This window comes from Lissotriton vulgaris, chromosome 1_1 (assembly GCF_964263255.1).
Source record: "Lissotriton vulgaris chromosome 1_1, aLisVul1.2, whole genome shotgun sequence".
In the NCBI taxonomy this organism is placed as follows: Eukaryota; Metazoa; Chordata; class Amphibia; order Caudata; family Salamandridae; genus Lissotriton; species Lissotriton vulgaris.
In genome coordinates, this window is record NC_141685.1 from 1743702597 (window position 1) to 1743716390 (window position 13794).

General features: G+C 45.1%; 1 protein-coding gene across 1 annotated transcript in view; it reads left to right on the top strand.

Annotated features, from left to right (window-relative positions):
- The first annotated feature begins 2998 nt into the window (after window positions 1-2998).
- Window positions 2999-13794, top strand: part of TMBIM4 (transmembrane BAX inhibitor motif containing 4) — a 101142-nt gene continuing 90346 nt past the window's right edge. Inside the window, exon 1 of the mRNA XM_086919030.1 lies at window positions 2999-3165. Within this exon, the coding sequence (XP_086775156.1) occupies window positions 3066-3165 (100 nt within the window). The 5' untranslated portion in view covers window positions 2999-3065. The remainder of the gene's footprint in view (window positions 3166-13794) is intronic.

A 13794-nucleotide genomic window follows, 5' to 3' on the forward strand; every position in this document is an offset into this window, starting at 1 on the left:
ACGTGACCAAACAAGCACGCGCATTAACGGCCTACTTTCAGTTTCCCGGCAAGGGCTTCTCCTCCCCTAATTATTCATGGCCGGCCACAGGCCGGCCGTACTTTCAGTTTCCCGGCCGCTCACAGCACATCACAGGGCTTCGCCCAGCGTGCGCTCTGCGGCTTCTCCTCCCCAGAGGTACACTTCCTGGTGTGCACGTCACCGATAATGCCCACGTGACACACAGGCTCCTCCAAGGAACTCCTCGAATCCAGTCGCCGACATGAAGACTTCCCGAAACAAACAGTTCACTCGATTCACTACACGGTAAAGTGTCCACATTTTTATTTCTTCCTTCTTAAAATATCATGCCTCCAAAAACTTGAGCGACAGATGTTTCCTTTTTGAAATAGAATAACACTTCCTCGTGCACTCTACTTACAGAGATTTACCGCTTCAGGAGATCTTAATGAGCGTGCATGCCTCTCAGAACACCAAGCAAACAATGCCTGGCTCGCGGACCATTCAAACTCGCGCTCACAATGAATTCCTCGCACTGTGCTGACCAATTAATAGAGCTCGCGGCATCCTCGTGCTGTCCTCTCTAACCGCCAGCCCCTCAAAATCGTCAGCATCTTGCATGGTCTCATGTACTGGAGTCAGTGCCTGATTTATGTACCCTGCTGCTGGCATGCCGGGCGGCTGCGGTGCCAGGCTCGAGAAGCTGAGTTTGGCAGCGCTGCAACTTTAATTACCGTGACAGATTTAGTGTCTCTCCTGGGCCCTCATCCGCTGCGCCCCCGTCCGCCTCCCTTCACTTCCCTTTTGGCTGCTAATTGCTTCTCGAGCACGCCTGGCTTCGGACTAGCACCTCCCCCCCCCCCTTCTGAGGAGGCGAGTGTATTTTTAACCTCGGGCGATTTCCTTTTGTTTCACTTGCGATGACTGAATTCGTCCTCTACTTTCACACAATGCATTTTGTTTTTGTTGTGCTTTGTTTCAGTTGCCATGTTTAAATGTGCCATTTAATACAGCAGCTCTGAGACAGTATTGATTATTTCCTTCCTTTACCCGGCCTTCTTTCAGATTTAGCAGCTTTCCACTCTTACAGCCTCCCGATTCACCGTGGATTGAACACAAAAAAACAAGGTTGTAACTTGTAATGTTGATGTTGTGGCTCAGCGAGTTGATGCACATGGTGCGGAAAACTGTGCAACTTTAGAACCATGGAGTCGGAAGTGTTTAGATCAAACATTTTCTTATAGTGCCATTGAAGTGGACAACACCCACCTCTCATTCGCAGTGCAACAACTGTGAGAATGTAGCGGCAAGCCCTACTTGGAAAGCAGGGTTTCGGATAAATGGGGAGGGAACAAATGGTAAGCCTATACATGTAACTAGATACTTTGAATAGATGTGAATCTTTGCTGCAAGCGCAAGTATCCGTGCAAGCAGCGATAGTTTTATTTGCATTGAGAGTGATCAGTTTGTTTATTTTCAGGTGGTGCATATCCTCATTTAGCTTTGGTGTTGACCGTGTTTGCCTCCATCTTCTGTAAGACGCTCTGTAGCTTTGTGGTGTTTGGCCAGCAGTATAATAAACGAAGTATTCCCTCACTCATTGAATTCAGCATTAAGGACACGAGTATAAAGACCGCATTCACGAGGAGTCGCTGATACCAAAGTGGTTGGGAGCACTGCAGGACAGCATTATTAAAACTAAGTGATATACTACTGCGATTTGACGTCAATGCACACCGTGGGAACTGAACTGTTTAACCTTTCTTTAACCCTTTCTTTCCTACTACGAGAGGACGTTTATAAACACTGTCATTTCACTACTAAGCAACTAAGGCACAGGGACATCATCTTATCTCATGGTTTAAAACTGTTATGCCAGTGCTGAAACCAGAAGTGTTTTTTCACAAACATTCAAATCATGATTTTAAACGGAAATTCACCTCACACACACACACCGTCACCATAACACCCTCTACATCATACAAAGGCACACGCACACACCTTCATCCTCACAACACCACACACCATCGGAATACACACACCCTCCCCCTCACACCACCTCACACACAGTCACCCTCACACACAATTACACTCAAAGACCCTTACACACCCTCAATAACATTCTCAAAAATCACACACACTAACACACTCACAAACCCTATCAGCATCACACATCATATCACAATCAATCACCCTTTTCAAACTCACTCACACTCACACTCTCTCACATTACACAAATGTCACAAAAAGACGTTAATATTTCACTTTTATTTTCCTCACAATAAAATACACTGAACATAATCTTCACAAAAGGTATTGACAACAGTTTAAGCTATTGCCATTATAAATTACAATAACTTTTATTTAAGTATTAATTATTTAAAAAAAATCATAACCATTGTTATTTGTAATATCAATACATCTAAATCACGTAAATACAAAACATTTGCATTACAAATACTATGAGTGTCACATTTGCAAAAGTTAAAAGTATTGGCATTGTAAATGACAAAACTATTAATTTCGCGATTTTCAAAACCAACACATAAATATAAAATGTGTCATTTACAAAACCAATAGGTCCAACTTTCCTACTGCGAGACCTATTGGCAACGCCAGTGCTTGTTTATTTTAAATCTCCCCGCCCCTGACCTAAAATGTTGGCATGTATGCACTTCACGCCGGAATGCAATCCAGCTGGCCGCAGCCTGTCGTGTGAGTTTTTGTAGAATTAAATAAACAACTTCCTCCTACAGTTACTGGTTGCTGTCTACTTACCACATAGGGGCCTGTGAAGGTACCTACGGTGCCACTTCTAGCCCAAATGCACCACTGTAGCTACTACGCCTCTGACCAATTGAAAAACAGAACAAGGTTTCCGTACGTCGAAGATGCCTTTCGCAGATCAGTTACGCTCTAGTCCTCCAGTCTGGCAGCCTCCGCAGGAGCTTACGTTACGTGGTCACGTGATGAGTGTTTTGTGACGACGAGTTACGTTACACGGAAGTGGCCCCAAGAGTTGCGAAGCTGAGTGGCGTGATAGTGTTACTGTTCTGCTGGTAAAAATGGGGGTCGGCGAAGGAGAAGTCTACCCGCGCTCCTCTATTGAGGATGACTTCAACTACGGAACCAACGTGGCGACTGCCAGCGTCCATATCCGCATGGGTGAGGATAATGAATCTCGGGAGGGGAAAGTCAAGGGATAGTGGCGAGACCACAGGAGTAGGTGAACAAATAGTCGATAGTGAGATAACGATAGAGGGCGAAGATCGAGAAATAACCATACGGTGAATGCATAGACATAATAGGTTGTATCAGTTCTTTAAATGGGTCAGTTTCAAAGTCGTTGAGTAACTCCACTTCTTTATGTTGAAACGGAGAGAGCCTGCACTTCGCGGGGGGTCACGTTTCTCTATTTGTAATGGGAGAGTAGCAGCACTTCTCAATCGCACAAATGTCCTGTTGGCCAGTGAGTACCTACACTATGGTTGTTCTATTTCAACCACTGGGCTGAATCATGGTGTACGGATTAGGAGGACTCCGGCGTTGCGAATGTCACTTGAGAAATGTGAAAGAGTTCATGAATTCACCAGTTTTTTGTACTACCGTCATCAGACACTTTAAACATGTTATGAAACGCATGTGTACCAAGAGTAACTGGGGAAGACTTTCACACACGCTTTTGTCCCAATCGATCATAGAATTTGGTGACAAGTCGCAGTGTAGAAAGAATAATAATGCTTGGATTTAGCTAAAGAAACCAGGAAGGTATGATCTTGTCCATAAAAGCACTGAGTGTTGTAGATATGGTGCACAATCTTAACAGGCCAATAGGTCTCGCTTGTGCTAGTGGCTTTGCCAATGTGGTTTAGCCATGTTGTACACCAGTGTGGCTGCTGTTGAGCATGGCTAAAAGATTGTGAAGTGCTGTAGAGTAGAGTGTCCTGGAGTAGCTTGTCATGGAGGGGCGTAGAGTGGCGTGACATAGAGTGGACTAAAGTGTTGTAGGGTGGAGTAAAGTGTAGTAACATGTAATAGAGTGGATTAAAGTGTCAGAGTGGTGAGTCATACAGTGGAGTAGTCATGGCGTATAGTGACGAGTCATAGTGACGTGGAGTGACGCAGATTGAGTATATAGTGGAGTAAATTGGAGGGGCATGGAGTAGAGTGGCAGAGGGTAGATTACAGTGGTGTGGATTGACATAGAGTTGAGTTGTATAGAGGGGCGTAGTGGAGTTGAGTATTGTAGACTGGAGAAGAGTAGAGTAGAATGCTGTAGAGTGGCAGATCACTAACAAGCATCTACTATACCATTTGGTTATTATTTTGACAGAGATCCCTAAACATTGGCAAGTTTGCTTGGAATAAACATAAGCATTTCCTTGTTGTTGGTTTGAAGTTGTTCTCCTCAATACACTGTGACCTATGCACGCTTATTAAGATGTTGATGAAAGCTCAGGCCATTTGAATGAGCACTTCCCATTACTTTGTGCGGGTACAGGTTTTGTGAAAATTGGGCATAACACACTGAACATCACCTAACATATTACACAAAGTAGCATCTCACACTCCGAGACTCACAAAAAACATTGTGTTGATTAAACTTGACCTAAGCACTTAGAATAGCACTTGAAGAACCTTTAATCAATCATAATGATAATCAGATTTCTTGTATTGAGTGAAATAAAAGGGTCAGACTTGGGACCTGCTATGGTGCAATGATGTGGACTAAAAAACGCATACCGTTAACAATTGTCACTATAAAGTGCTCTTCCTTTGTCTTTAGATTATGTCGGTGCTACACATAATCAGAAATATATAAACTAACTGTAGAATGAAGAGGAGTTACACCACAGAGGCTTCACTTGTATAGTTATATGAAGAATAACCAACCTTGAAGTATAGGTTGCACAGCAGGTACACTGTGAACAATACAAGGTTATACTGTCTATTAATGAAACAGGGGTACGTACATTTGTATCACATGTACTGCCTGAGCAACTGGTGGCTGTGCACATTTAAAGGGTCATGAATGAACACAATGCGCTACCTTGATGATGTTTTTATGTCGAGGACTGCGTCGCACTGCGTAGCAGTGTGGGCAGAGCGCCGAGATTTTGTTTCTTAGGGGGCTTGAACCCGCCCCTCTTCTCCATTGGCTGACCTCGTAATTGCTGGCCAGCCATTGGAGGAGGGGCGTCACTCCCTTTTATGCCCTGTATTTTTCGTATTCGGGGGCGTGTTTTTTGCGTTCTTTCTCACAGTGATGTCATCCATCACTCAACAAAAAACGCGCCCCCAGTCTGAAAATGACGGGGCTGACAGCCCTTTCCACTTCCCTTGTCTTCTCTTTCTGTCACCTTGCTATACCGCCTTGTTTCTCCCTCCCTCCGCTATCTGTTAACGTGCCCCTATCTTTGCCATCCTGTTGGCATTGTTCATTCAATTGCCACCCCTGGTCCGCCCTCCTGCACAACCCCCTCCACGCTGCGTTTCCAGCTCTATTTTCCTGTCACCCCCAAAACCTCCTGCTGTACCTCTCTCTGAAAGAAGTTTATCCCCGTGCCCGGTCACCTCACCCCCCTGTCCTCCCATTGCCCGTGCCCATTGTCTCCCACTCCTTCCTGCCGCCCGCCCGCGCGCGCTGGCTTCCTCTTCCCAAGTTACAAAAAAAGGACCTGGGTTCCCACTTCTTAAATTTCAGAAACCACACTATATTCCTTTGGTGGTTAGGTTTTTATTCAATCTTTTATTTTCTTAAATTTACTTTTTTTGAAATGGATTCTCTTCCATTCTCAGAACCACATACAATACAAAACATTACTACACATATGTACAAATATTTATTACCAAAATCAATTTTTCAACAATCACATAACTATAAACACCAATTACTCCGTTTGTCAATTTCAAATAGAACTCGCTGCTAAGTATAATTCATCACTTACAGCAGCGTGTAAGACACATGTTTGCCTATTTATCAAAAACCATATCACAATCAAGTTAATTCTTGTGAGCTAGGAGGATATCTAAATCAATTTATGAAAAAAGTTTTAGTTTAAATCCTTCAAATCATGAAACCAATAATTGCTGATTAACACAGTCATGAATAAATGCTGACACGTTTCCAGCCGCGCATATATTCCTCACGGGCTTTCATCAGGGCTTTCTTATTATAGGCAAAAGTTGAGTGATCTATGGTGCAAAAAAATAATAAAAGACTAATCGGCACCAATGTTTCAAACCTTTCACTCACTTTTTGTCAACCCAAGAAGGTCACTTCACATACCTTCTTGGAGATTCATAAGTGGGGGATGTTTGTTACTTTCCAAAGTGTGGGTAACAGCCTGCGGCCATCGTTCTGCAAGAAACAAAGTTCTTGTTCATTCTTGTTATGTTCTCTACTCTATTTCATGGGTTTAATTAGGAACACCATCACAGTGCCTACCTTCAGATCAATCTTAGTTCATGAGCGCCCATCCACCTGTTAATCCATGAAGGGGCGCTGGGGATCAAGGACTGGGGATCACGGGCAGGATCCTGTCTCACCCAAAACCTTCCGCTGTACCCCTCTCAGAGAGAAGTTTATCCCCGTGCCCGGTCACCTCACCCCCCTGCCCTCCCATTGCCTGTTCCCATTGTCTCCAACTCCTCCCTGCCGCCCGCCCGGCGGGTGCTGGCTTCCTCTTCCCGCCGCATCCTGTGAGCCTGTCCGGAGAGCTGCTGGGGGCGGCATGTCTGCGGCGGGTAGCCCGGCCGAAGGGCCCGCAGAGGAGGGGAACCGGGGTGATGGCGTGACCTAGGGCGTCAATATACAAGTTCAGGTCTGTAGCGTCGGGGGATGGGGAGAGAATGTGCAAGGGTAAGGCATTGCAGAAGACGATCTGGAGGGTGGCTCCGGGATACCCGTTCAGGTGGAAGGAGGACTTTAGGGGAGTTGGATGTAGAAGAGATTAGGTGTAGCTGCACACCAGAGAGGATGAATGAGAGGCGGGTGTTGTCTCTGGTCTGGGATGTGAAGTCATGTAGGATTGTGTCCCAGCAAGTTGCTATGCAGAATTTTCACAACCCTCGCTCTACCTCCCGGCGGAGTGCTGTACTTTCTGCTTATGCCCATTTAATGACCTCTGTTCCCCAGTGCGAGATAGATGGGGAGGCGGCATACTTCCACTTCATCGCTACTCAGGGCTTTAAGTGGGATTAAAAAACTGGCGGGGGTCTCTCAAAGGGGGCGTGGCCAGTTTAATAAGGGGTGTGGATTTAAAACACGCAAAAAATCTGTGTTTAGCATAGTGTGCCACCCCACTTGTATTTTGCTGTTTCTGTCATTGCATCCAGATATGATACAACCAGTAACATCATACCGCCAACAAGTAAGGACTATTGGCTTTATCATTAGTTATAAATTGCATAGGATCAATAAGCAGCAACTATGGCTTGTTACATATGATATATTGAAAAAGCTTCCATTTAAAGCCCTGGTGACCCTACCACAATGTTGCTGCTCTTGTGTTTCAGAAAGAGAAGGGAAATCCAGAGAGAAAATGACGCTCTTTAAAAGATTTCCCTTCCCCCCACAACGCTCACCTGGCATGACAAAAGTGAAAAGTGAGCAGTGCACATCGAGGTGCCTGCTGTCTCGAAACGGGTCTCTATCAGGCTGGTTTGCATCTTGGCACTTTTTTCTGGACTGCAGTGACAGCAAACTGTCACTGCAGTCCGGGAAAAAACAGACCGCTTGTGCCAGGGCTCAAAACAGAGCCTGATAGAGACCCGTTTCGTGGCTCCTTTTAAAAAACTGCTGGTGCTCAGACCCCATGAGACCTGGCCCACTTAAAGCCCTATTGCCACTGCCCGCGTGGCCAGAAGTGCAAGGTTGATAAAGCAGGTCATAGCTCTACCAGTTTTAGGGTGGGGGAACATGCCCAGTAGGCATTGCCAGGTTGTGTCGAGCTCCCTACTAATGGCCCTACATGATCCACTAATGTGGGTCATGTCTTTCGACCCTTCCCTACATAGAGGACATTCATCTGCAACCAGGGGGTGGATACAGTGTAGGCATCATGGGTCAAAAACACCCTATATAGGATACAGAGTTGTATATATTTGAATTATGGGTTGCAGAGAATCTTGCTGGGGTATTTTAACCAGTCCTCTGGTGCGCAAGTGCCTCTATAGCAGGGGTCTCCAAACTTTTCTGTAGTGAGAGCTACTTTTGATCAGTGAACATCAACGTGAGTTACTGAAGGCCAAGCCACACATGCATTCTTCCCAGACCTCCCCATGCCCACCTTTATTGACTTTGAGCCTAATGTCCATAGAGCGAAATACTATGGTTTGAACAAAATACTTTGACGAGGGGCACTATTACAGGGCTGCCATGTTTGTAAGTGAGTGCATGGTCTTTGGGGATGTATGAACATGTGTGCGTATAAAACAGATATATGTATATTGGTGACTGGGAGCCTGTTTTATATGTACTTGTGACAGAGGACAAACCTTTCATCGTATGTGGGACCGTTGCTTGTATAACGCAAACATACAACCTTTTTTTTTTTAAATGGGCGAAATGTAAAGTGCCGAAGAATTTTCTGCAAAAATGATATGTAGCATTTTTTTCGCACCTTATATTTCTCCCACCTAAAATAATGGCTGTATTTTTCAGTTATAAATATGCTACTGTGTCTACCAGCCACGGGAAGCAAGATCCCCACTGTATGTAAAGGTGACACTGTGATAGGGAGAAAATGAACCTGAAGAGTTAGCTTTGTTTTTATAGAGTCCATAAAACTAATCATTAACAATTTCTCCCATTTCTAAACGTCTTATTTTCAAACACCAGGCATCGAGCACACACAGTGGCATATTTATAACCGAAAAGATACTGCCTTTTGTTTAAATGGGATGAATTTAAAGTGATGAAACATGCTTCATTAAACATTAATATTTAACTGGCTTACTTGAAAGTGGAGAAAGACATTACAACGTACAGCGTAATGGAAATATTTTTCTTCACTTTAAATTTCTCCCATTTAAAAAAAAAAAACACATTTTTTTTAGTTATAAATATTGCACAATGGCTCCTTGCCACTGGGAGCAAGAGGCCTGCTGTTTGACACTTTGTAGCAGATGAAAATTAAAATGAAGCTTTAACTTTATCATTAAGGTAACTTTTCTTTTTAATTTCCTTCCATTTAAAAGCATTCGGAAACATAATTTTGTTCTCAGCTCCAATATTTAGTTGACAAGGACTTGTATTTAGGAGTTAAATGTGCTTCAGTTCTTCACCTCAGTGCCTCACCATGGCTCATAATTCTGACCCCAACATGGCTCATTATCAGGCCTCGCCATCTCCAGCCTGATGCTAATAATGTAAAATAAACACAGCCTTCCTTTTAACTTCAAAAGGAAAATATGACCCTGTGCTAATTAAAAAAAATTAACTGGAGGCTGTGAGCTACTCTGAAGGTGGCTGTAAGCTACTGGTAGCTCGCAATCCACTAGTTTGAGACACCTGCTCTAGAGGGTCCAGCACAGGGGCTCAATATATCCATGTCCCTATGCGTCTACCATCACCTACTGAGTGCAGTGTGTGTGGAGTAACAGATGCTGGGCCCGGGCCCGGACCCCCCAGTGTTTCTTTAGTATCGCCTGGAGGGCACTTGTAAGTCAGGAAGGCTTCCTCTTGCAATCATTGGAGGTCTTGGTGCTCCTGGAAAGACATCAGCGCTCAACGCAATCAGATCACTGAGCTTTGTGAAGCTGTCTTCCTACCACAACTCCACCAGTCGGCCACTCAGTCTGTAGTCCCCCAAGGGAAGGCCTGAGAGTGGTAGCAACAGGGTGTAGGGTCTTATGGCCCTAGCACCCGAGAAGTCCCTTCGCAGGCGCTCACAGGCTGTGCTTAAGAGGTGGGTTGGGGCCCTTCATCTGTTGGTCTGGGAGAAGCAGGCACAGCAAAACACCCTCACAGACTCCAGGCCAGGAAATCTCAGTCTCGTCAGTTTGGTGTCCAGCCAGCCAAAGGGCAGCCCACTGGAACTGGATTGTCCAATAATGGTGTGTGAAGTTCAGGGCTCCCATACCGCCCTCAGATAGAGGAGCTGTTGCGCCACTCTCTTCCCTCCATAGCCCCATATCCGGTTGCGTTATAAGGAATCTAAATGTTAGAGGGAGCACCCAGGGATCAAAACCAGGAGGTTAGTAAGCATGAGTAGGGCAGCATCACCATATTTGACAGGGCCACTTGGATGGTTAGATTCTTCTTGTCAAACTATACGCTTAGGTCTCCAAGGATCCATAGGTTTGGGTGTTGGTCTTTATCATTTTATCTAGTTAAACATTTTTAAAGGTTGCAGTGTGGGTGGTGGTGTAGACGTTAAGAGGAAAGAATAGGTGATACTTTGGGGTGACATTTTTTATCATGAAGGATTCGCAGCTGTGTATAGTGTGGTGTTATGTGTGTTATTTGTAATGCATATTTCATGGATGAATGGCAGGCTCCCTCCAATATCCCAGTATGATTTTTGTTAATGTGTAATTTCGGTTGAAGTGCTTTGTGGCATGTAGGTGCAAAGACTTTGCCGAGCCATATTCCTACAATGAAGGTGAGGATGATGTGGCTTCTGAGACTAGATTTTTGTTAATGGATCTTGTATTGAAGAGTAAGCACTGCAGTTGCTGTGTTTCTTTTCTCTTCATGTTGTGATGCTTTGAGGGGATGTGTGGTACAGTATGGGAGGCACCGCAGCATAGGAGATTATTGTATTGCATTTATATAGCTCTTACTACCCCTGACAAGGCGTCAAAGCACTTTTTCCGCTACTCCGAAACCCATAAAGGATTAGTGGTGAATTATTTTAGTGAAATGTGAAAGTAATTTGAGTGGTGGATATGTTAGTCAGTTATTTGGATTGTGAAGGATAGTTGAGGGAAAAGGTCTGCATTTATATAGGGCTGGCTATCCTTGATGAGGTGTTGAAGCGCTTTTTCGGCAAGTAGCACACTGCTCCGAAACCCATAAAGGATTAGGGCAGTAGTTCCCAAACTGTGCGCCGCGGCACCCTGGTGCGCCGCAAAAAACATCTAGGGGCGCCACAGTCACAGCTGCTGAGCAGAGTGCATCATGAATTACACCGGGCTCTGGAGTGCAGGCCCAATGCGTTGTCTGGTGATCACTAGGTGGTGCACTTGCTGCTTTTTTAGGTCGAGGACCGTAGGCTGCGCTTGCACAGTTCGGTCAGAAGATTTAATGTTTTTTAGTTAGGGGGCTTGAACCCGCCCCTCTTCTCCATTGGCTGGCCTCGTAAATGCTGGCCAGCCATTGGAGGAGAGGAGCGTCACTCCCTTTAAGCTCCGTCTTTTTCGGATTCGAGGGCGCGTTTTTTGCGTTCTTTCTCACCGTGACGTCGCCACTCAACTAAAAACACGCCCCTGATTCCGAAAATGTTGGAACTTTGCGGCAGCCATTTCTGCCCGACCGCGTCCGGTCCTTGAATCCATCCGCTTGCTTCCACGAGCCTCCTTCTAATAGTTTGAGACTTTGTTAATCACGTCTTAGCTCGGCAGCTGGCTCACGAGCACCGGGAGCAGCTTGCCCAGGTCCGTGAGTACCAGCGCGCTCAAGAGCAGCAAGAGCAGGAGCAGCAAGTCCAGGAGCAGCAAGAGCAGCGCGCCCGGGAACAGCTGAGCTTGCAGGAGCAACACTACCGGCTGTTCAACGGCGGGGCACAGCAGGAGGAGGTGGAGGAAGGTGGCATTGTGCAGGTGACGGTGGGAAAACACATTATGGCACAAGATCTGAATTCGGACAAGGTGAGTCCACTAGTGTTTGTTGCGGACGCTCCAGACTATAGTCTGCAATAAGAACGCTTAAAATTATTTTTTTAAGATGCCTTTCTTAACCGAGGCTTCATTTTGTATCCTCCACGGTAGCAAGCATAATGACTCTTGCTCCCTACCCCCACCTCTTTGCAAGCGTCAGCTCGGTCTTTGTAGGGATAACACGTCACTCTGCACAGTGACTCTTCCTTCTGTAGCAAGTACACCAGGACCAGTAAGCATTCATTATGCAGATGTTTACGTATACGGAGTAGCTCGATATGGGGAACGAGAGGGCATCTCTGTCTGCCCTAAACATATCAGCGAAGTCCCATCAAATCTGCCAGGGAACAAAAAGTAAAACAGCTCTCTGCTACTACTGGTTCTGAAGAGCACTAAACGAGCAGCTTTGTGTTAATTGTTAAACATCTTAAGTCCATCCAGGCCGAAAATGTCAAGAACGCGAAATGCCTGTGTCGTCAGGTGTACCTATTAACTTTGAAAGCCTAAATATCAAAACTGATTTTTGATGGTAACGAGCATTATGTGATTGTCAGTTGCAGGCCTTGACCCGCTTTTTTGGCCAAGGCGGCGCTTACTATTGGTTTGTTTTGTCGCCCTCCTACGTGACATGAGGAGGCTACAGTTCCATGTGCTTACTAGAATGTGTTTTGTACGAGTACGGTAGCCACATAGGATACTAAATCCTGATTGTACACAGCTTCTCCATTCGGGTCAAGAGGTAAAGCTTCAGTTGTCAGTACTTATGTTGAGGTCACCGAAAAGTGTTCGATCGTAGACCTTCCACTTGAAAATAATCGATATAATAATATAAATTGATTCTACCGCTTATACTTCAAACAGAAATGTTTCTCGAATGAAAAACATCATCACCCAATGTAGTGATGCTGAGTCGGGCACATCAGTATGCAAATCTGTGGCTTGCTGCTTCTCCGCAGTCCGTGCTCAACCAACGGAACTATTTTAGCAGTTTACGGCTATGATGGCAGAGAGCACAGACTGGTGCATACTTTAATCTATCAGCTTCTACATGAAATGTTTTTGTTTTGGGAGGTTTTGTGCAATTCACGCTGTGGACTGAATCGCTGGGGTTCTCTGGAACCTCAAGATGTGCCTACTGGAGCCGGGAAAGTACAAATAGATTAGGAACTACATTTGGGATGTCACATTTCCTTGGGATGTCACATTTCCAAGGATTTCCAGATCTGGGGAGGGCGCAGGTGCGAAGAGTCAGGCAACAGGCATTCAGGCAATATCCTGTACCTTTAGAAAATGTTGTGCTATGGATGAGTCTTGACTAGACTAAGAAGTTATGTAATTGCATGATTTTCGGAATGGCTAAGTATGCCCTCGCAAGTAATGATGAAACCCCAGTTTCTGGATTTGTATCTAACCTTCCAATGGGAGCTCATTAGAATTTGCTCAGGATGTCTGCAAGGGACTCCCATGATTTTTGTAGACTACCAGTCTGGTACCTATAGAACACACGTTTTGGGCACTTTTAAGTTGAAGGCGTTGAATGTCAACAATAGTCACTACTACTATTTCTTTCATTTGGGGGATAACAGCAGAATCCTTTTGAATCATTTCATTTGCACCTGCTATGGAATTTAATTGCTTCTTTATAAAGTTGTTCATTCAGTGTGAGCTCTTCATCAAAAATGATCCCTTTCTTTTTCAGGTTTGCTGCTGAGATTTGTGCTCTGAGCTACCATTATAGGGAAAAATCCAGTAGATCAGCTTCTTGAACACGTTAATTTTTAGGAAACTTTGGGATAGCTAAACGCAGACCCGACTTCCAGGTCAGGGAGAACACGCTGCCGGCTGCCCATTTGAGGGCTTAGGGGTTGCCTTCTGGGCAGACGGGCCCCCTGGGCACGATCACTCCAGGGGGACCTCACAGATAGTTGAACCAGTCAGGATCTCTGTCAAATATCCTTCTACGTGCTCAGT